Source organism: Heptranchias perlo, unplaced genomic scaffold, assembly GCF_035084215.1.
Source record: "Heptranchias perlo isolate sHepPer1 unplaced genomic scaffold, sHepPer1.hap1 HAP1_SCAFFOLD_1239, whole genome shotgun sequence".
NCBI lineage: Eukaryota > Metazoa > Chordata > Chondrichthyes > Hexanchiformes > Hexanchidae > Heptranchias > Heptranchias perlo.
The window spans coordinates 1-24,279 of NW_027138471.1; the positions used below are offsets into that span (position 1 = coordinate 1).

General features: G+C 58.1%; 1 protein-coding gene across 1 annotated transcript; it reads right to left on the minus strand.

Annotated features, from left to right (window-relative positions):
- Nucleotides 1-3,020: 3,020 nt before the first annotated feature.
- Nucleotides 3,021-23,996, minus strand: LOC137308224 (ectonucleoside triphosphate diphosphohydrolase 2-like; the record flags this gene model as incomplete). Its single annotated transcript, XM_067977070.1, has 3 exons — nt 3,021-3,171; nt 15,275-15,392; nt 23,935-23,996. Coding segments are annotated over 3 exons (331 nt in total), but the record flags the coding sequence as incomplete, so codon positions are not given.
- Nucleotides 23,997-24,279: the final 283 nt, after the last annotated feature.

A 24,279-nucleotide genomic window follows, 5' to 3' on the forward strand; every position in this document is an offset into this window, starting at 1 on the left:
TGGCTCCAAGCCCAGCTCCCTGCCTCCGACAGAGGTGTAATAAGGGTTTGGTAGTGCAGCGGTTGTGTTACTGGACTAATCATCCAGAGAGCGTGAGTTCAAACCCACCGCCGTAATTTGAGAATTTAAATTCAGTTAAAAAAGTCTGGAAATAAAAAGCTGGTTTCAGTAAAAGTGACCTTGAAGCTCTCGGATTGTCGTAAAAACCCAACTGATTCACTAACGTCCTTTAGGGAAGGAAACCTGCCGTCCTTACCTGGTCTGGGCTACATGTGACTCCAGCCCCACATTAACGTGGTTGACCCTTAAATGTCCTCTGAAATGGCCTAACCAGCCCCTTAGTCGTATCAAATCTGCTACGAGTGGTTCAAGAAGGCCCACCATCACCTTCTCACTAACTAGTGTTACAGAGAGGCAGCTGATTGGTAACTAACCCACTGATAGCTGGTGTTACACAATTATCTTCCCCATCATGGGCGTTGGAAAGACAAACGGGGCATCGGGGGGAGGAATATCGTGAAACACCAAATCCAGTACATAGGAACAGGAGTAGGTCATTTAGCCCCTTGAACCTGTTCTGCCATTCAGTGAGATCATGGTTGATCTGTGACCTAATTCCATTTACCTGCCTTAGTCCCATATCCCTTAATACCTTTTGGTTAACAAAAAATCTATCAATCTTGATTTAAAATTAACAATTGAGTTAGCATCAACTGCTGTTTGCAGAAGAGAGTTCCAAACTTCTCCCACCCTTTGCATGTAGAAGTGTTTCCTAACTTCACTCCTGGAAGTCCTGGCTCTAACTTTTAGGCTCTGTCCCCTAATCCTAGACTCCCCAACCAGCAGAAATAGTTTCTCTCTACCTACCCCATTAGTTTCCCTTAATATCTTGAAAACTTTGATCAAATCACCGCTTAATCTTCTAAATTCCAGGGAATACAACCCTAGTGTGTTCCATCTCTCCTCATAATTTAACCCTTGGAGTCCAGGTATCATTCCAGTAAATCTACGCTGCACTCCCTCCAAGGCCAATATGTCCTTCCGAAGGTGCGGTGCCCAGAACAAACACAGTACTCCAGGTGTGGTCTAACCAGGGCTTTGTATAGCCGTAGCATAACATCTACCCCTTTGTATTCTGGTCCTCTAGATATAAAGGCCAGCATTCCAATAGCCTTTTTGATTATTTTCTGTACCTGTCCTTGACATTTGACTGATCTATGTACATGGACCCCTAAGTCTCTTTGGACCGCCACTGTTTCGAGCTTTTCACCATTAGAAAGAACTCTGATCTATCCTTTTTAGGCCCAAAGTGGATGACCTCACACTTGCCTACATTGAAATCCATTTGCCACAGTTTTGCCCAGTCACTTAATCTATTAATATCTCTCTGTAATTTTATGCTTCCATCTACACTGTTTACAATGCTGCCTATCTTTGTTTTTAACGGCAAACTTGGATATGTGGCTCTCTATCCCATCATCTAAGTTATTAATAAATACAGAGAATAATTGAGGACCCAACACAGATCCCTGTTGGACACCACTGGTCACATCCTGCCAATTTGAGTACCTGCCCATTATCCCTACTCTCTGTCTCCTGCTGCTCAGCCAATTTCCTAACCAGGTCAATAATTTGCCCTCAATTCCATGAGCTTTAACTTTAGCTAACAGTCTCTTATGAGGGACTTTATCGAATGCTTTCTGGAAGTCCATATAAACAACATCCATATTCCCCTGTCCATTACTTTAGTCACCTTTTGTCAGGCATGACCTACCCTTTACAAATCCATGCTGGCTCTCTCCAATCAGCTGAAAATTTTCAAGGTGTTCAGTCACTCTATCCTTAATTATAGATTCTAGTAATTTCCCTACAACAGATGTTAGGCGAACTGGTCTATAATTCCCTAGTTACCCTCTCTCACCTTTCTTAAATAGCATAGTGACGTGCAATTTTCCAATCTAAAGGAATGGTTCCTGAATCGAGAGAACTTTGCAAGATTATAGTTAGGGCTTCTGCAATGTGCTCACCTACTTCCTTTAAAACTCTGGGATGGAAACCATCTGGTCCTGGGGATTTGTCACCCTTTAGTGCTATTATTTCCTTATTTTCATTTACAATCTCACCATTATCAGTTTTTAAGGGGCCCACATTTCCCTTGACCACCTCTTTTTCCTAATATAATTGTAAATAATTTTTGTGTTGGTTTTGATATCTCTTGCAACTTTCTTCACATTCTCCCTTTTTGTAGCTCTTACTATCTGTTTTGTCACCTTTTGCAGTTCTTTGTATCTCTCCCAGTCACCAGGATCTACCAGGGCTGGGCTTACAGTGACTGAACAAACCAGACCCTGTTTGTATTCCATGACATTCCCGGGATATTACCAGTGATTAGGGGATCGTGTTCCACCTGTATCCCCTTTTCCATGAAGATGATTGGTGGAGAGAGCGTAAGGTGCTTTGGTGATTGATTGGTGGAGAGAGCGAAGGTGCTTTGGTGATTGGTGGAGAGAGCGAAGGTACTTTGGTGATTGATTGGTGGAGAGAGCGAAGGTGCTTTGGTGATTGGTGGAGAGAGCGAAGGTACTTTGGTGATTGATTGGTGGAGAGAGCGAAGGTGCTTTGGTGATTGGTGGAGAGAGCGTAAGGTGCTTTGGTGATTGGTGGAGAGAGCAAAGGTGCTTTGGTGATTGGTGGAGAGCGCGAAGGTGCTTTGGTGATTGGTGGAGAGAGCGTAAGGTGCTTTGGTGATTGGTGGAGAGCGCGAAGGTGCTTTGGTGATTGGTGGAGAGCGCGAAGGTGCTTTGGTGATTGGTGGAGAGCGCGAAGGTGCTTTGGTGATTGGTGGAGAGCGCGAAGGTGCTTTGGTGATTGGTGGAGAGAGCGTAAGGTGCTTTGGTGATTGGTGGAGAGCGCGAAGGTGCTTTGGTGATTGGTGGAGAGAGCGTAAGGTGCTTTGGTGATTGGTGGAGAGAGCGTAAGGTGCTTTGGTGATTGGTGGGGAGTCCTGAGGTGTTACTTACTTCAACAAGCGCATCCCAGCGGTCGCTCCGAGGTAGAGGGGAGTCTCAGCATGTCGCTCTGTGGGGATGGTTTCCACTGTCCTATCCAGACAGGTTTTCAGACTGTTCCCGGCAGCTGGGGGATCTGCTGCATAGCTGGAGATTCCAGCACCTACAGACATACATCGAACATGTCGTCAGTGCTGCTGGGGTTTGTTCCCCTGGTGAGGGCACTATTTGTTTCCCACCCCACGCCCTCTACCCCCCACCCACGAAGGAGGACCCGCTGTCCTCCAGTGCCTCACCAAATTGCCCATCTTTCATAGGGCAGTGGGATATTCCACTACAGAGGGCATCGCAACCCATCCTGATCTGCGCTGACATTCCCCATCCCAAATGAAGGGGCACTGAAGCCAATTGACCATCCCACCACCCAGCTCAGCACAGACCAGACATCGATCCAGAGTCCTGCAGTGCTCTTACTATCAGGTGGATTAATGGCTCCCAGCAGGCAGTGAATCACTGTGTACAAACACTCCCAGGGCAGTACAGCACGGGTTAGATACAGAGTAAAGCTCCCTCTACACTGTCCCATCAAACACTCCCAGGGCAGGTACAGCACGAGTTAGAGTTAGAGTAAAGCTCCCTCTACACTGTCCCATCAAACACTCCCAGGGCAGGTACAGGGTTAGATACAGAGTAAAGCTCCCTCTACACTGTCCCATCAAACACTCCCAGGGCAGGTACAGCACGGGTTAGATACAGAGTAAAGCTCCCTCTACACTGTCCCATCAAACACTGCCAGGGCAGGTAAAGCACGGGTTAGATACAGAGTAAAGCTCCCTCTACACTGTCCCATCAAACAGCCCCAGGACAGGTACAGCACGGGTTAGATACAGAGTAAAGCTCCCTCTACACTGTCCCATCAAACACTCCCAGGGCAGGTACAGCACGGGTTAGAGTTAGAGTAAAGCTCCCTCTACACTGTCCCATCAAACACTCCCAGGGCAGATACAGCACGGGTTAGATACAGAGTAAAGCTCCCTCTACACTGTCCCATCAAACACTCCCAGGGCAGGTACAGTATGGGTTAGATACAGAGTAAAGTTCCCTCTACACTGTCCCATCAAACACTCCCAGGGCAGGTACAGTATGGGTTAGATACAGAGTAAAGTTCCCTCTACACTGTCCCATCAAACACTCCCAGGGCAGGTACAGTATGGGTTAGATACAGAGTAAAGTTCCCTCTACACTATCCCATCAAACACTCCCAGGGCAGGTACAGTATGGGTTAGATACAGAGTAAAGTTCCCTCTACACTGTCCCATCAAACACTCCCAGGGCAGGTACAGCACGGGTTAGATACAGAGTAAAGCTCCCTCTACACTGTCCCATCAAACACTCCCAGGGCAGGTACAGCACAGGTTAGATACAGAGTAAAGTTCCCTCTACACTGTCCCATCAAACACTCCCAGGGCAGGTACAGTATGGGTTAGATACAGAGTAAAGCTCCCTCTACACTGTCCCATCAAACACTCCCAGGGCAGGTACGGCACGGGTTAGATACAGAGTAAAGCTCCCTCTACACTGTCCCATCAAACACTCCCAGGGCAGGTACAGCACGGGTTAGATACAGAGTAAAGCTCCCTCTACACTGTCCCATCAAACACTCCCAGGGCAGGTACAGCACGGGTTAGATACAGAGTAAAGCTCCCTCTACACTGTCCCATCAAACACTCCCAGGGCAGGTACAGCACGGGTTAGATACAGAGTAAAGCTCCCTCTACACTGTCCCATCAAACACTCCCAGGGCAGGTACAGCACGGGTTAGATACAGAGTAAAGCTCCCTCTACACTGTCCCAGCCCCAGTCATGGACCAGTGCTCTCGACTGTGCATGTGTAATATTTCCTATTTCCCACACTAGCCGCCCATGGCCTCTGTGCGTGAAATGAGCACTCACTGCCAGGTCAGGAGCAACTTTGTCACCTGATTCCATATCAGTGAGCAAAAGGGCTGAATGTCCAAATTCATTTGGCGTTGAATCCGTACAGCCAGCAGGCGGAGAAACCTTTTCCCCATCAGTCTATGTTGGTTTTCAACTCAGGGCCCAGAGGTGAAAGATATTGACCACTCTCCACCCCAGGACCACTCTCCACCCCAGGACCACTCTCCACCCCAGGACCACTCTCCACCCCAGGACCACTCTCCACCCCCCAGGACCACAGTCCACCCCCAGGACCACTCTCCACCCCAGGACCACTCTCCACCCCCCAGGACCACTCTCCACCCCAGGACCACTCTCCACCCTAGGACCACTCTCCACCCCAGGACCACTCTCCACCCCCAGGACCACTCTCCACCCCCAGGACCACAGTCCACCCCCCAGGACCACTCTCCACCCCCAGGACCACAGTCCACCCCCAGGACCACTCTCCACCCCCAGGACCACAGTCCACCCCCCAGGACCACTCTCCACCCCCAGGACCACAGTCCACCCCCCAGGACCACTCTCCACCCCCAGGACCACTCTCCACCCCAGGACCACTCTCCACCCCCAGGACCACTCTCCACCCCCAGGACCACTCTCCACCCCCCATGACCACTCTCCACCCCAGGACCACAGTCCACCCCAGGACCACTCTCCACCCCCCAGGACCACTCTCCACCCCCCAGGACCACTCTCCACCCCCCAGGAACACTCTCCACCCCCCAGGACCACTCTCCACCCCCCAGGACCACAGTCCACCCCCCAGGACCACTCTCCACCCCCCAGGACCACTCTCCACCCCCCAGGAACACTCTCCACCCCCCAGGACCACTCTCCACCCCCCAGGACCACAGTCCACCCCCCAGGACCACTCTCCACCCCCCAGGACCACTCTCCACCCCCCAGGACCACTCTCCACCCCCAGGACCACTCTCCACCCCAGGACCACTCTCCACCCCCAGGACCACTCTCCACCCCCCAGGACCACTCTCCACCCCAGGACCACTCTCCACCCCCAGGACCACAGTCCACCCCCCAGGACCACTCTCCACCCCAGGACCACTCTCCACCCCCAGGACCACAGTCCACCCCCCAGGACCACTCTCCACCCCCCAGGACCACTCTCCACCCCAGGACCACTCTCCACCCCAGGACCACTCTCCACCCCCCAGGACCACTCTCCACCCCCAGGACCACAGTCCACCCCCCAGGACCACTCTCCACCCCCAGGACCACAGTCCACCCCCCAGGACCACTCTCCACCCCCCAGGACCACTGTCCACCCCCAGGACCACAGTCCACCCCCCAGGACCACTCTCCACCCCCCAGGACCACTCTCCACCCCAGGACCACTCTCCACCCCAGGACCACTCTCCACCCCCCAGGACCACTCTCCACCCCCCAGGACCACTCTCCACCCCCAGGACCACTCTCCACCCCCAGGACCACAGTCCACCCCCCAGGACCACTCTCCACCCCCAGGACCACTCTCCACCCCAGGACCACTCTCCACCCCAGGACCACTCTCCACCCCCAGGACCACAGTCCACCCCCCAGGACCACTCTCCACCCCAGGACCACTCTCCACCCCCAGGACCACTCTCCACCCCCCAGGACCACTCTCCACCCCTCAGGACCACTCTCCACCCCAGGACCACTCTCCACCCCCAGGACCACTCTCCACCACAGGACCACTCTCCACCCCCAGGACCACAGTCCAGCCCCCAGGACCACTCTCCACCCCCAGGACCACTCTCCACCCCCAGGACCACTCTCCACCCCCAGGACCACTCTCCACCCCCCAGGACCACTCTCCACCCCCCAGGACCACAGTCCACCCCCCAGGACCACTCTCCACCCCCCAGGACCACTCTCCACCCCCCAGGACCACTCTCCACCCCCAGGACCACTCTCCACCCCAGGACCACTCTCCACCCCCAGGACCACTCTCCACCCCCCAGGACCACTCTCCACCCCAGGACCACTCTCCACCCCCAGGACCACAGTCCACCCCCCAGGACCACTCTCCACCCCAGGACCACTCTCCACCCCCAGGACCACAGTCCACCCCCCAGGACCACTCTCCACCCCAGGACCACTCTCCACCCCAGGACCACTCTCCACCCCCCAGGACCACTCTCCACCCCCAGGACCACAGTCCACCCCCCAGGACCACTCTCCACCCCCAGGACCACAGTCCACCCCCCAGGACCACTCTCCACCCCCCAGGACCACTGTCCACCCCCAGGACCACAGTCCACCCCCCAGGACCACTCTCCACCCCCCAGGACCACTCTCCACCCCAGGACCACTCTCCACCCCAGGACCACTCTCCACCCCCCAGGACCACTCTCCACCCCCCAGGACCACTCTCCACCCCCCAGGACCACTCTCCACCCCCAGGACCACTCTCCACCCCCAGGACCACAGTCCACCCCCCAGGACCACTCTCCACCCCCAGGACCACTCTCCACCCCAGGACCACTCTCCACCCCAGGACCACTCTCCACCCCCAGGACCACAGTCCACCCCCCAGGACCACTCTCCACCCCAGGACCACTCTCCACCCCCAGGACCACTCTCCACCCCCCAGGACCACTCTCCACCCCCCAGGACCACTCTCCACCCCAGGACCACTCTCCACCCCCAGGACCACTCTCCACCACAGGACCACTCTCCACCCCCAGGACCACAGTCCAGCCCCCAGGACCACTCTCCACCCCCAGGACCACTCTCCACCCCCAGGACCACTCTCCACCCCCAGGACCACTCTCCACCCCCAGGACCACTCTCCACCCCCAGGACCACTCTCCACCCCCAGGACCACTCTCCACCCCCAGGACCACTCTCCAACCCCCAGGACCACTCTCCACCCCCAGGACCACTCTCCACCCCCAGGACCACTCTCCACCCCAGGACCACTCTCCACCCCCAGGACCACTCTCCACCCCAGGACCACTCTCCACCCCCAGGACCACTCTCCACCCCAGGACCACTCTCCACCCCAGGACCACTCTCCACCCCAGGGCCACTCTCCACCCCAGGACCACTCTCCACCCCAGGACCACTCTCCACCCCAGGACCACTCTCCACCCCAGGACCACTCAACACCCCAGGACCACACCCCATCCCAGGACCACTCCCCATCCCAGGACCACGCCCCATCCCAGGACCACACCCCACCCCAGGACCACTCTCCACCCCAGGACCACTCTCCACCCCAGGACCACTCTCCACCCCAGGACCACTCTCCACCCCAGGACCACGCCCCATCCCAGGACCACTCAACACCCCAGGACCACACCCCATCCCAGGACCACTCCCCATCCCAGGACCACGCCCCATCCCAGGACCACACCCCACCCCAGGACCACTCTCCACCCCAGGACCACTCTCCACCCCAGGACCACTCTCCACCCCAGGACCACTCTCCACCCCAGGACCACGCCCCATCCCAGGACCACTCTCCACCCCAGGACCACTCTCCACCCCAGGACCACTCCCCACCCCAGGACCACGCCCCATCCCAGGACCACACCCCACCCCAGGACCACTCCCCACCCCAGGACCTCTCCCCACCCCAGGACCCCACCCCACCCCAGGACCACTCCCTACCCCAGGACCACTCCCCACCCCAGGACCACTCCCCACCCCAGGACCACGCCCCATCCCAGGACCACACCCCACCCCAGGACCACTCCCCACCCCAGGACCACGCCCCACCCCAGGACCACTCCCCACCCCAGGACCACTCTCCACCCCAGGACCACTCTCCACCCCCCAGGACCACTCTCCACCCCCAGGACCACAGTCCACCCCCCAGGACCACTCTCCACCCCAGGACCACTCTCCACCCCAGGACCACTCTCCACCCCCCAGGACCACTCTCCACCCCCAGGACCACAGTCCACCCCCCAGGACCACTCTCCACCCCCAGGACCACAGTCCACCCCCCAGGACCACTCTCCACCCCCCAGGACCACTCTCCACCCCCAGGACCACTCTCCACCCCCCAGGACCACTCTCCGCCCCCAGGACCACAGTCCACCCCCCAGGACCACTCTCCACCCCCCAGGACCACTCTCCACCCCAGGACCACTCTCCACCCCAGGACCACTCTCCACCCCCCAGGACCACTCTCCACCCCAGGACCACTCTCCACCCCCCAGGACCACTCTCCACCCCCCAGGACCACTCTCCACCCCCAGGACCACAGTCCACCCCCCAGGACCACTCTCCACCCCAGGACCACTCTCCACCCCAGGACCACTCTCCACCCCCAGGACCACAGTCCACCCCCCAGGACCACTCTCCACCCCAGGACCACTCTCCACCCCCAGGACCACTCTCCACCCCCCAGGACCACTCTCCACCCCCCAGGACCACTCTCCACCCCAGGACCACTCTCCACCCCAGGACCACTCTCCACCCCAGGACCACTCTCCACCCCCAGGACCACAGTCCACCCCCCAGGACCACTCTCCACCCCAGGACCACTCTCCACCCCCAGGACCACTCTCCACCCCCCAGGACCACTCTCCACCCCCCAGGACCACTCTCCACCCCAGGACCACTCTCCACCCCCAGGACCACTCTCCACCACAGGACCACAGTCCAGCCCCCAGGACCACAGTCCAGCCCCCAGGACCACTCTCCACCCCCAGGACCACTCTCCACCCCCAGGACCACTCTCCACCCCCAGGACCACTCTCCACCCCCAGGACCACTCTCCACCCCCAGGACCACTCTCCACCCCCAGGACCACTCTCCACCCCCAGGACCACTCTCCACCCCAGGACCACTCTCCACCCCCAGGACCACTCTCCACCACAGGACCACTCTCCACCCCCAGGACCACAGTCCAGCCCCCAGGACCACTCTCCACCCCCAGGACCACTCTCCACCCCCAGGACCACTCTCCACCCCCAGGACCACTCTCCACCCCCAGGACCACTCTCCACCCCCAGGACCACTCTCCACCCCCAGGACCACTCTCCACCCCCAGGACCACTCTCCACCCCCAGGACCACTCTCCAACCCCCAGGACCACTCTCCACCCCCAGGACCACTCTCCACCCCAGGACCACTCTCCACCCCAGGACCACTCTCCACCCCCAGGACCACTCTCCACCCCAGGACCACTCTCCACCCCCAGGACCACTCTCCACCCCAGGACCACTCTCCACCCCAGGACCACTCTCCACCCCAGGACCACTCTCCACCCCAGGACCACTCTCCACCCCAGGACCACTCTCCACCCCAGGACCACTCTCCACCCCAGGACCACACCCCATCCCAGGACCACTCCCCATCCCAGGACCACGCCCCATCCCAGGACCACACCCCACCCCAGGACCACTCTCCACCCCAGGACCACTCTCCACCCCAGGACCACTCTCCACCCCAGGACCACTCTCCACCCCAGGACCACGCTCCATCCCAGGACCACTCTCCACCCCAGGACCACTCTCCACCCCAGGACCACTCCCCACCCCAGGACCACGCCCCATCCCAGGACCACACCCCACCCCAGGACCACTCCCCACCCCAGGACCTCTCCCCACCCCAGGACCCCACCCCACCCCAGGACCACTCCCTACCCCAGGACCACTCCCCACCCCAGGACCACTCCCCACCCCAGGACCACGCCCCATCCCAGGACCACACCCCACCCCAGGACCACTCCCCACCCCAGGACCACGCCCCACCCCAGGACCACTCCCCACCCCAGGACCACTCTCCACCCCAGGACCACTCTCCACCCCCCAGGACCACTCTCCACCCCCAGGACCACAGTCCACCCCCCAGGACCACTCTCCACCCCAGGACCACTCTCCACCCCAGGACCACTCTCCACCCCCCAGGACCACTCTCCACCCCCAGGACCACAGTCCACCCCCCAGGACCACTCTCCACCCCCAGGACCACAGTCCACCCCCCAGGACCACTCTCCACCCCCCAGGACCACTCTCCACCCCCAGGACCACTCTCCACCCCCCAGGACCACTCTCCGCCCCCAGGACCACAGTCCACCCCCCAGGACCACTCTCCACCCCCCAGGACCACTCTCCACCCCAGGACCACTCTCCACCCCAGGACCACTCTCCACCCCCCAGGACCACTCTCCACCCCAGGACCACTCTCCACCCCCCAGGACCACTCTCCACCCCCCAGGACCACTCTCCACCCCCAGGACCACAGTCCACCCCCCAGGACCACTCTCCACCCCAGGACCACTCTCCACCCCAGGACCACTCTCCACCCCCAGGACCACAGTCCACCCCCCAGGACCACTCTCCACCCCAGGACCACTCTCCACCCCCAGGACCACTCTCCACCCCCCAGGACCACTCTCCACCCCCCAGGACCACTCTCCACCCCAGGACCACTCTCCACCCCCAGGACCACCCTCCACCCCAGGACCACTCTCCACCCCCAGGACCACAGTCCAGCCCCCAGGACCACTCTCCACCCCCAGGACCACTCTCCACCCCCAGGACCACTCTCCACCCCCTGGACCACTCTTCACCCCCAGGACCACTCTCCTCCCCCCAGGACCACTCTCCACCCCCAGGACCACTCTCCACCCCCCAGGACCACTCTCCACCCCCCAGGACCACTCTCCACCCCAGGACCACTCTCCACCCCAGGACCACTCTCCACCCCCCAGGACCACTCTCCACCCCCCAGGACCACTCTCCACCCCCAGGACCACTCTCCACCCCCAGGACCACAGTCCACCCCCCAGGACCACTCTCCACCCCCAGGACCACTCTCCACCCCAGGACCACTCTCCACCCCAGGAACACTCTCCACCCCCAGGACCACAGTCCACCCCCCAGGACCACTCTCCACCCCAGGACCACTCTCCACCCCCAGGACCACTCTCCACCCCCCAGGACCACTCTCCACCCCCCAGGACCACTCTCCACCCCAGGACCACTCTCCACCCCCAGGACCACTCTCCACCACAGGACCACTCTCCACCCCCAGGACCACAGTCCAGCCCCCAGGACCACTCTCCACCCCCAGGACCACTCTCCACCCCCAGGACCACTCTCCACCCCCAGGACCACTCTCCACCCCCAGGACCACTCTCCACCCCCCAGGACCACGCTCCACCCCCCAGGACCACTCTCCACCCCCAGGACCACTCTCCACCCCAGGACCACTCTCCACCCCAGGACCACTCTCCACCCCAGGACCACTCTCCACCCCCAGGACCACTCTCCACCCCAGGACCACTCTCCACCCCAGGACCACAGTACCACAGTCCACCCCCCAGGACCACTCTCCACCCCAGGACCACTCTCCACCCCAGGACCACTCTCCACCCCCAGGACCACTCTCCACCCCAGGACCACTCTCCACCCCCAGGACCACTCTCCACCCCAGGACCACTCTCCACCCCAGGACCACTCTCCACCCCCAGGACCACTCTCCACCCCAGGACCACTCTCCACCCCCAGGACCACTCTCCACCCCAGGACCAGTCTCCACCCCAGGACCACTCTCCACCCCAGGGCCACTCTCCACCCCAGGACCACTCTCCACCCCAGGACCACTCTCGACCCCAGGACCACTCTCCACCCCAGGACCACTCTCCACCCCAGGACCACACCCCATCCCAGGACCACTCCCCATCCCAGGACCACGCCCCATCCCAGGACCACACCCCACCCCAGGACCACTCTCCACCCCAGGACCACTCTCCACCCCAGGACCACTCTCCACCCCAGGACCACTCTCCACCCCAGGACCACTCTCCACCCCAGGACCACTCCCCACCCCAGGACCACGCCCCATCCCAGGACCACTCTCCACCCCAGGACCACTCTCCACCCCAGGACCACTCCCCACCCCAGGACCACGCCCCATCCCAGGACCACACCCCACCCCAGGACCACTCCCCACCCCAGGACCACTCCCCACCCCAGGACCACTCCCCACCCCAGGACCACTCCCTACCCCAGGACCACTCCCCACCCCAGGACCACTCCCCACCCCAGGACCACGCCCCATCCCAGGACCACACCCCATCCCAGGACCACACCCCACCCCAGGACCACTCCCCACCCCAGGACCACGCCCCACCCCAGGACCACTCCCCACCCCAGGACCACTCTCCACCCCAGGACCACTCTCCACCCCCCAGGACCACTCTCCACCCCCAGGACCACAGTCCACCCCCCAGGACCACTCTCCACCCCCCAGGACCACTCTCCACCCCAGGACCACTCTCCACCCCCCAGGACCACTCTCCACCCCAGGACCACTCTCCACCCCCCAGGACCACTCTCCACCCCCCAGGACCACTCTCCACCCCCCAGGACCACTCTCCACCCCCAGGACCACAGTCCACCCCCCAGGACCACTCTCCACCCCAGGACCACTCTCCACCCCAGGACCACTCTCCACCCCCAGGACCACAGTCCACCCCCCAGGACCACTCTCCACCCCAGGACCACTCTCCACCCCCAGGACCACTCTCCACCCCCCAGGACCACTCTCCACCCCCCAGGACCACTCTCCACCCCCAGGACCACTCTCCACCCCAGGACCACTCTCCACCCCCAGGACCACAGTCCAGCCCCCAGGACCACTCTCCACCCCCAGGACCACTCTGCACCCCCAGGACCACTCTCCACCCCCAGGACCACTCTTCACCCCCAGGACCACTCTCCACCCCCCAGGACCACTCTCCACCCCCAAGACCACTCTCCACCCCCCAGGACCACTCTCCACCCCCCAGGACCACTCTCCACCCCCCAGGACCACTCTCCACCCCCAGGACCACTCTCCACCCCAGGACCACTCTCCACACCAGGACCACTCTCCACCCCCAGGACCACTCTCCACCCCAGGACCACTCTCCACCCCAGGACCACAGTCCACCCCCCAGGACCACTCTCCACCCCAGGACCACTCTCCACCCCAGGACCACTCTCCACCCCCAGGACCACTCTCCACCCCAGGACCACTCTCCACCCCCAGGACCACTCTCCACCCCAGGACCACTCTCCACCCCAGGACCACTCTCCACCCCAGGACCACACTCCACCCCAGGACCACTCTCCACCCCAGGACCACTCTCCACCCCAGGACCACTCTCCACCCCAGGACCACACCCCACCCCAGGACCACACCCCATCCCAGGACCACTCCCCATCCCAGGACCACTCCCCACCCCAGGACCACTCCCCATCCCAGGACCACTCCCCATCCCAGGACCACACCCCACCCCAGGACCACACCCCATCCCAGGACCACTCCCCATCCCAGGACCACTCCCCATCCCAGGACCACTCCCCACCCCAGGACCACGCCCCATCCCAGGACCACTCTCCACCCCAGGACCACTCTCCACCCCAGGACCACTCCCCACCCCAGGACCACTCTCCATCCCAGGACCACTCCCCACCCCAGGACCACTCTCCAACCCAGGACCACACCCCATCCCAGGTCCACTCTCTACCCCAGGACCACTCTCCACCCCAGGTCCACTCTCTACCCCAGGACCACTCTCCACCCCAGGACCACTCCCCACCCCCCCCGACCACTCCCCACCCCAGGACCACACCCCACCCCAGGACCACTCTCCACCCCAGGACCACTCCCCACCCCAGGACCACACCCCACCCCAGGACCACTCTCCACCCCAGGACCACACCCCATCCCAGGACCACACCCCACCCCAGGACCACTCCCCACCCCAGGACCACACCCCATCCCAGGACCACACCCCATCCCAGGACCACACCCCACCCCAGGACCACTCTCCACCCCAGGACCACTCTCCACCCCAGGACCACTCCCCACCCCAGGACCACACCCCACCCCAGGACCACTCCCCACCCCAGGTCCACTCTCCACCCCAGGACCACTCTCCACCCCAGGACCACTCCCCATCCCAGCACCTCTCCCCATCTCCCTTCCCTGTTCCACTGACAGAGTGCTCGATCATCTCTCCCGAAAGCCCTTTGACTGTGCCTCATTTCTCCCCACCTTCAAGAGCCCCCACCCTCTTGCACACTTGCACCACACTTTACGTGCCGTAGTTCAATCTAACCCGCCTGTGCCCGTTCCCTGCTCTCGGCCGGGGTCTGTGTCCCTGGTTGTAGAGTGTGTGATACTCTCGACTGTATTATTGGGCCTGGGATAGATTAGTGAAGAGGCTGAGGCTGAGCTGGGTGTGTTGAAGGCTTTTATGCTGAGGCTCAGGGCTGAGGACAAGGCCGTCCCACACGAGGACTGCGGCCGCCCCAGGATGTCCTGTGGTCCATTACCTGCGACCTTGCAGTAGCTGTGCTCACTCACGATGCCGGTATTGTTCTCTTTTCCAGCCGGCCATTTGTAAACAAACAGGGTCGTTCGAGAGGATCCAGCGTCAATGACAATCCCATACTGTAAGAAAGGAAAACAAGGGACGTGCTTCACAAGGTTTTTATGATGTACAAGTTTAGAAGGAGCAGGAGTCAATCCATAAACTCGATGTAATATTGTGTTGGGCTTCTCCTACATTGTTGTTTAGGTGTCAGCATTGGCTCAGTGGGAAGCACTCACTCGAGTCCCACGACAGAGACTTGAGCACGTAATCTAGGCAGCACTGAGGGAGTGCTGCACTGTCGGAGGGTCAGCACTGAGGGAGTGCTGCACTGTCGGAGGGTCAGCACTGAGGGAGCGCCGCACTGTCGGAGGGTCAGTACTGAGGGAGTGCTGCACTGTCGGAGGGTCAGCACTGAGGGAGCGCCGCACTGTCGGAGGGTCAGTACTGAGGGAGTGCTGCACTGTCGGAGGGTCAGCACTGAGGGAGCGCCGCACTGTTGGAGGGTCAGTACTGAGGGAGTGCTGCACTGTCGGAGGGTCAGTACAGAGGGAGTGCTGCACTGTCGGAGGGTCAGTACTGAGGGAGTGCTGCACTGTCGGAGGGTCAGTACTGAGGGAGTGCTGCACTGTTGGAGGGTCAGTACTGAGGGATTGCTGCACTGTCGGAGGGTCAGCACTGAGGGAGCGCCGCACTGTCGGAGGGTCAGTACTGAGGGAGCGCTGCACTGTCGGAGGGTCAGTACTGAGGGAGTGCTGCACTGTCGGAGGGTCAGTACTGAGGGAGTGCTGCACTGTCGGAGGGTCAGTACTGAGGGAGTGCTGCACTGTCGGAGGGTCAGTACTGAGGGAGTGCTGCACTGTCGGAGGGTCAGTACTGAGGGAGTGCTGCACTGTTGGGGGGTCAGTACTGAGGGAGTGCTGCACTGTCGGGGGGTCAGTACTGAGGATAATTCATTAAACCGAGGCCCCGCGTACTTTCTGAGGTGAATGTAAAAGATCCCAGGGCACTATTTGAAGAAGAGTAGGGGAGTTCTCCCCGGTGTCCTGGCCAATATTTATCCCTCAGCCGATCACCAAATACAGATTATCTCATCATTATCTCATTGCTGTTTGTGTGATCTTGCTGTGCGCAAATTGGCTGCCACGTTTCCTACATTACAACAGTGACTACACTTCAAAAAGTACCTCATTTGCTGTAAAGGACTTTGAGATGCCCTGAAAGGCACTGAGTCTGGATCTGGGAGTGATGCTGAGACTGAGCTGGGTGCTGAGAGATTAGGCTCAGGTCTCAGGTATAGGGAGAGAGCAAGTGAGCGGGGGTGGGGGGACCGGGGAGTCCAGGTGGGGGAGAGCAGGCAGGGGGAGGGGGCAGGGGGGAGGGAGAGGGAGAGAGCAGGTGAGGGGGAGGGAGAGGGAGAGGGAGAGGGAGAGAGCAGGCGAGGGGGAGGGAGAAGGAGAGAGCAGGTGAGGGAGAGGGGGAGGGGGCTGGTGAGAGAGTGGGAGAGAGCAGGCGAGGGGGAGGGAGAGGGAGAGGAAGAGGGGGTGAAGGGGTGGGAGGGGGAGAGAGGATGAGGCAATTGGAGAGAATAGGTAAGTGGAGGGAGAGGGAGAGATTAGGGCGAGGGAAAGTGAGGGGGCTGGGGAGGGGGGAGGGGGAGGGGGAGGAAGAGAGAGAGGGTCCCCCCACATTGAGGGTCTTCCCACACCTCCAGGATTTCAGAGGTCTGATTGGGTTGTTTGGTACAGGTGAATTCGGACAGTTTTGTCCAGGTATAAACACACCATTTTGTTCAGGTGTATTCGAGTAGGTTTGACAGGTGTGAACAAATCTTGTTTACAGCTAAGATCTGATGGTTCAGTACAAGTGCAGTCGCATCACTTTGTACAGTTCCAATCAGACCGTTTTTTTTACAAGTGTGAGGGGGTGATTCGGTCCTGGTGTGAGGGGGTGATTCGGTCCTGGTGTGAGGGGGTGATTCGGTCCTGGTGTGAGGGGGGGTGATTCGGTCCTGGTGTGAGGGGGTGATTCGGTCCTGGTGTGAGGGGGTGATTCGGTCCTGGTGAGAGGGGGTGATTCGGTCCTGGTGTGAGGGGGTGATTCGGTCCTGGTGTGAGGGGGTGATTCGGTCCTGGTGTGAGGGGGTGATTCGGTCCTGGTGTGAGGGGGTGATTCGGTCCTGGTGGGAGGGGGTGATTCGGTCCTGGTGTGAGGGGGTGATTCGGTCCTGGTGTGAGGGGGTGATTCGGTCCTGGTGTGAGGGGGGGTTTCGGTCCTGGTGTGAGGGGGTGATTCGGTCCTGGTGTGAGGGGGTGATTCGGTCCTGGTGTGAGGGGGGGTTTCGGTCCTGGTGTGAGGGGGTGATTCGGTCCTGGTGTGAGGGGGGGTTTTGGTCCTGGTGTGAGGGGGTTTCGGTTCTGGTGTGAGGGGGTGATTCGGTCCTGGTGTGAGGGGGTGATTCGGTGCTGGTGTGAGGGGGTGATTCGGTCCTGGTGTGAGGGGGTGATTCGGTCCTGGTGTGAGGGGGTGATTCGGTCCTGGTGAGAGGGGGTGATTCGGTCCTGGTGTGAGGGGGTGATTCGGTCCTGGTGTGAGTGGACTGTTTGATATTTCCACAGCATTCAATTAGTGTGATAAACATCACTGTGCCAGCCCTGTGTGTGCAGTAACTGTACATTCACCACACTCTGTTATATTGGATGGCTGCACTGATAGACCAGGCTCCAGGTGTTCTCCAGCTCCCTGACCGTAGCTCAGTACCCCACCTCCCCATCGCACTGCCCTGTCTGACTGATGGGTTCATCTCAGTATTTTTCATTCAACTGATCCAGCTCCCAGAGCTTCACATATGACTCATTGCTTTTTGGGCAGTTTCAGAAGAAAGCTTTGTGTGTGCAAACAATGAGCTTCAGTTCATTAAATGTCTCGTCTCTACAACTGCTGTGTGTCACCCGCCCGAATGAACAGTTTCTCAGTGTTACAGCATTCATTATTTTTTCTCTCCATTCATTTTTCCTTCCGTCCCTCCTCCCCCACTTTCCTGAACACATGAAGATCTGCCAATCAGCCCCAGTCATTTTTTATGGGTTATGTGGAGAGACTGGAGAAGCTGGGGTTGTTCTCCTCAGAGCAGAGAAGGTTAAGGGGAGATTTGATCGAGGTGTTCAAAATCATGAAGGGTTTTGATCGAGTAAAAAGGAGAAACTGTTTCCAGTGGCAGGAGGGTCGGTAACCAGAGGACACAGATTTCAGGTGATCGGCAAAAGAGCCAGAGGGGAGATGAGGAGAAATATTTTTACACAGCGAGTTGTTCTGATCTGGAATTCACTGCCTGAAAGGGCGGTGGAAGCAGATTCAATAATAACTTTCAAAAGGGAATTGGATAAATACTTGAAAACAAATTTTCAGGACTATGGGGAAAGAGCAGGGGAGTGGGACCAATTGGATAGCTCTTTCAAAGAGCCGGCACAGGCACGATGGGCCGAATGGCCTCCTCCTGTGCTGTATGATTCTATGGTTCGGTAAGTCATCAATTTGTGGGATCCCAGGTGAGCCCGATCCTGTCCTCGCCTAATTTCTCCGCCCGTGCCGTTTGTCGTGGGGAGCACTGGTTGTCAATCAGCAGCCTAAGCCCTCGGTGATCATTTTGCCTTCACTTAGCCCGAGGTCTCGGTCATTTCCAACCGTGAGAATGTCTTCCACTTGCCATTTCCGTGGGAGATTGGCAGAACCGTTGTAGAAATGGCGATATCTTTCAACGCCTTAGTACGGCAGTGACTTTAAATGGTGTTACTGCTAGCTACGCCTGCAGGCCACAGAGATCACATGTCATTGTAAAGTAAAGCCATGAATCATTTCAGTGGCACTGGTGTTTACCTGCTGGCTCCTCTGTCTGTCCTTTGCTAATCGGCATGTCAGCTGCTCCCATGGAACAAAAGACAGTTTAATATATTGATGTTTCTCAAGCCTCAGTATTTACCGGGGAGACTAACACAGTGGGCAGGACATTAGAGGAAGAGATCAAAAAAGATATAAAGACATTTAAGAGAGAAAGGGGGGAGACCATTGATAAACTAATCAAACTTAGAGAGGATAAAACCCCTGGTCCGGATGGATTGTATCCATGAATATTAAAAGAGGTTTGGGAAGAGATAGCAGAGGCTCTATTACATATATATAAAAATTCATTAGAAAAGGGAATAGTGCCAGAGGACTGGCGGACAGATAATGTTATTCCTATATTTAAAAAGGGAGATAGTTCCCTGGACTGGTTCTATCGACCAGTTAGCTTAATGTCAGTGGTAGGAAAGAAAGTGGAATCTTTACTCAAAAATGTAATAGAAAAACATCGAGAAACTGAAAATATAATAAAGAGCAGTCAGCACGGATTTCAGAAGGGAAAGTCATGCTTGACCAAACTTATTGAATTCTTTGAAGAAGTAACAGAGAGTGTAGACAAGGATAATGTAGTAGATGTAATATATCTGGATTTTCAAAAGGCCTTCGATAGGGTACCACATAGTGGACTCATGACTGAGGTCAGAGTATGTGGAGTGAGGGACAGTTAGCGGAATGGAGAGCAAACTAACTACAAAACAGAACAGAGAGCAGGGGTTAAGGTTAGCTATCCATACTGGCAAAAGGTGGGAAGTGGTGTTCCACAGGGATCAGTGCTGGGACCACTGTTGTTCATCGTTTTACATTAATGATTTGGACTCGGGAATTGGAAGCACAATTTCAAAATTTGCGGACAACACCAAATTGGGGGGTGTAGTTAATACAAAGAAAGAATGTGTCAAAATACAAGGGGACGTTAATAAACTTGCAGAATGGGCGCGTAATTGGCAAATGAATTTCAATATAGATAAGTGTGAGGTGGTGCATTTTGGTAGGAAGAATAAGGAGGCCACATACTGCTTGGATAATAAGAGTCTAAACGGGTTAGAGGAGCAAAGGGATCTCAGGGTACAGATACACAAATCACTAAAAGTAGTGACGCAGGTTAATAAGGTCATAAAAAGGCAAATCAAGCACTGGGGTTCATTTCTAGAGGGATAGAATTGAAAAGCAGAGAAGTTATGTTAAACTTGTACAGAACCTTGGTGAGACCACACTTGGAGTATTGTGCACAGTTCTGGTCTCCATATTATAAAAAGGATATAAAGGCATTGGAGTGAGTGCAAAATAGATTCACAAGGATGATACCAGACCTGAGAGGATATCCTCATCAGGAAAGACTGAACAGGCTCGGGCTCTTTTCTCTGGTCTTTAAGATAATGAAAGGGTTTGATACGGTAGACGTAGAGAAAACGTTTCCACTTGTGGGGAGTCCAATACTAGAGGTCATAAATATAAGATAGTCACTGATAAATCTAAAAGGGAATTCAGGAGAAACTTCTCTATCCAGAGAGTGGTCAGAATGTGGAACTCGCTACACAAGGAGTAGATGAGGCGAATAGTATCGATGCATTTAAGGGGAAGCTAGATAAGCACACGAGTGAGAAAGGAATCGAAGGCTTTGTTGATAGGGTTCGATGAAGTAGGGTGGGAGGAGGTTTGTGTGGAGCATAATTGCTGGCATAGGCCAGTTGGGCCGAATGGCCTGTTTCTATGCTGTGGACTCGATGTAACTCGATGAGGCACAGGGCCCTTGGCAATTTTCTGTTCAATAGTATTCCTGCTAGCTGTCTAAATCTAGGCTGACACTCCCAGTGCAGTACTAAGGGAGCGATGTACTGTTAAAGGTGCCGTCTTTCGGATGTGATGTTAAACCGAGGCCCCGTCTGTCCTCTCAGGTGGACATAAAAGATCCCCGGGCACTATTCGAAGAAGAGCAGGGGAGTTCTCCCTGGTGTCCTGGCCAATATTTATCCCTCAACCAACATCACTAAAACGATTGTCTGGTCTTGCTGTTTGTGGGATCTTGCTGTGTACAGATTAGTGGCCATGTTTCCTACATTACAACAGTGACTACACTTCAACAAACTACTTCATTGTCTGTAAAGTGCTTTGGGGCGTCCTGAGGTACTGAAAGGCGCTATATAAATGCAAGTTCACTCGTCCCTCCTCGGTTGTCCGGGGGTGGTCTCCTGGAATGTGCTGTGATACTCAGGCCCACTCCAGGAGTTTACAGTGAGCATGTGCTGTACTGTCAGGACTGGCCAGAAGGAGAGTTGTTAAAATGATGAAGGATTTTGATGTGGTGAAGAGAGAAAATCGACATTCTCTGGATGGGGAGTTGAAAATTGTCACTAAAGAAAGACGGACTTGCATTTACGTATCCTACTCTCACATCCTCAGGATGTCCCAAAGTGCTTTACAACCAACTTTTCAAAGTGTGGTCATTGTTGTAATGTTGGAAACGCTGCAGCCAGTTTGCGCACAGCAAGATCCCACAAACAGCAATGTGATAATGATCAGATAATCGGTTTTAGTGATGTTGGTTGAGGGATAAATATTGACCAAAGCACCAGAGAGAAGTCCCCTGCTCTTCTTCGAAACGTGCCCTGGGATCTTTAATATCCAACTGAGAGGGCACACAGGGCCTTGGTTTAACGTCTCATCAGAAACACTGCCCCTCCCACAGTGCAGCACTCCCTCAGTACTGACCCTCCGACAGTGCGGCACTCCCTCAGTACTGACCCTCCGACAGTGCGGCACTCCCTCAGTACTGACCCTCCGACAGTGCAGCACTCCCTCAGTACTGACCCTCCGACAGTGCAGCACTCCCTCAGTACTGACCCTCCGACAGTGCGTCACTCCCTCAGTACTGACCCTCCGACAGTGCAGCACTCCCTCAGTACTGACCCTCCGACAGTGCAGCACTCCCTCAGTACTGACCCTCCGACAGTGCGTCACTCCCTCAGTACTGACCCTCCGACAGTGCGGCACTCCCTCAGTACTGACCCTCCGACAGTGCGGCACTCCCTCAGTACTGACCCTCCGACAGTGCAGCACTCCCTCAGTACTGACCCTCCGACAGTGCAGCACTCCCTCAGTACTGACCCTCCGACAGTGCGTCACTCCCTCAGTACTGACCCTCCGACAGTGCAGCACTCCCTCAGTACTGACCCTCCGACAGTGCAGCACTCCCTCAGTACTGACCCTCCGAAAGTGCGGCACTCCCTCAGTACTGACCCTCCGACAGTGCGGCACTCCCTCAGTACTGACCCTCCGACAGTGCGGCACTCCCTCAGTACTGACCCTCCGACAGTGCAGCACTCCCTCAGTACTGACCCTCCGACAGTGCAGCACTCCCTCAGTACTGACCCTCCGACAGTGCGTCACTCCCTCAGTACTGACCCTCCGACAGTGCAGCACTCCCTCAGTACTGACCCTCCGACAGTGCAGCACTCCCTCAGTACTGACCCTCCGACAGTGCAGCACTCCCTCAGTACTGACCCTCCGACAGTGCAGCGCTCCCTCAGTACTGACCCTCCGACAGTGCAGCGCTCCCTCAGTACTGACCCTCCGACAGTGCAGCACTCCCTCAGTACTGACCCTCCAACAGTGCAGCACTCCCTCAGTACTGACCCTCCGACAGTGCAGCACTCCCTCAGTACTGACCCTCCGACAGTGCAGCACTCCCTCAGTACTGACCCTCCGACAGTGCAGCGCTCCCTCAGTACTGACCCTCCAACAGTGCAGCGCTCCCTCAGTACTGACCCTCCGACAGTGCGGCACTCCCTCAGTACTGACCCTCCGACAGTGCAGCACTCCCTCAGTACTGACCCTCCGACAGTGCGTCACTCCCTCAGTACTGACCCTCCGACAGTGCAGCACTCCCTCAGTACTGACCCTCCGACAGTGCGTCACTCCCTCAGTACTGACCCTCCGACAGTGCAGCACTCCCTCAGTACTGACCCTCCGACAGTGCAGCACTCCCTCAGTACTGACCCTCCAACAGTGCAGCGCTCCCTCAGTACCGACCCTCCGACAGTGCAGCACTCCCTCAGTACTGACCCTCCAACAGTGCAGCGCTCCCTCAGTACCGACCCTCCGACAGTGCAGCACTCCCTCAGTACTGACCCTCCGACAGTGCAGCACTCCCTCAGTACTGACCCTCCGACAGTGCAGCGCTCCCTCAGTACCGACCCTCCGACAGTACGGTGCTCCCTCAGTACCGACCCTCCGACAGTACGGTGCTCCCTCAGTACCGACCCTCCGACAGTACGGTGCTCCCTCAGTACCGACCCTCCGACAGTGCAGCACTCCCTCAGTACCGACCCTCCGACAGTGCAGCACTCCCTCAGTACCGACCCTCCGACAGTACGGTGCTCCCTCAGTACCGACCCTCCGACAGTACGGTGCTCCCTCAGTACCGACCCTCCGACAGTACGGTGCTCCCTCAGTACCGACCCTCCGACAGTACGGTGCTCCCTCAGTACCGACCCTCCGACAGTACGGTGCTCCCTCAGTACCGACCCTCCGACAGTGCAGCACTCCCTCAGTACCGACCCTCCGACAGTACGGTGCTCCCTCAGTACCGACCCTCCGACAGTACGGTGCTCCCTCAGTACCGACCCTCCGACAGTACGGTGCTCCCTCAGTACCGACCCTCCGACAGTACGGTGCTCCCTCAGTACCGACCCTCCGACAGTGCAGCACTCCCTCAGTACTGACCCTCCGACAGTACGGTGCTCCCTCAGTACTGACCCTCCGACAGTACGGCGCTCCCTCAGTACTGACCCTCCGACAGTACGGTGCTCCCTCAGTACTGACCCTCCGACAGTACGGTGCTCCCTCAGTACTGACCCTCCGACAGTACGGTGCTCCCTCAGTACCGACCCTCCGACAGTACGGTGCTCCCTCAGTACTGACCCTCCGACAGTACGGTGCTCCCTCAGTACTGACCCTCCGACAGTACGGTGCTCCCTCAGTACTGACCCTCCGACAGTACGGTGCTCCCTCAGTACTGACCCTCCGACAGTACGGTGCTCCCTCAGTACTGACCCTCCGACAGTACGG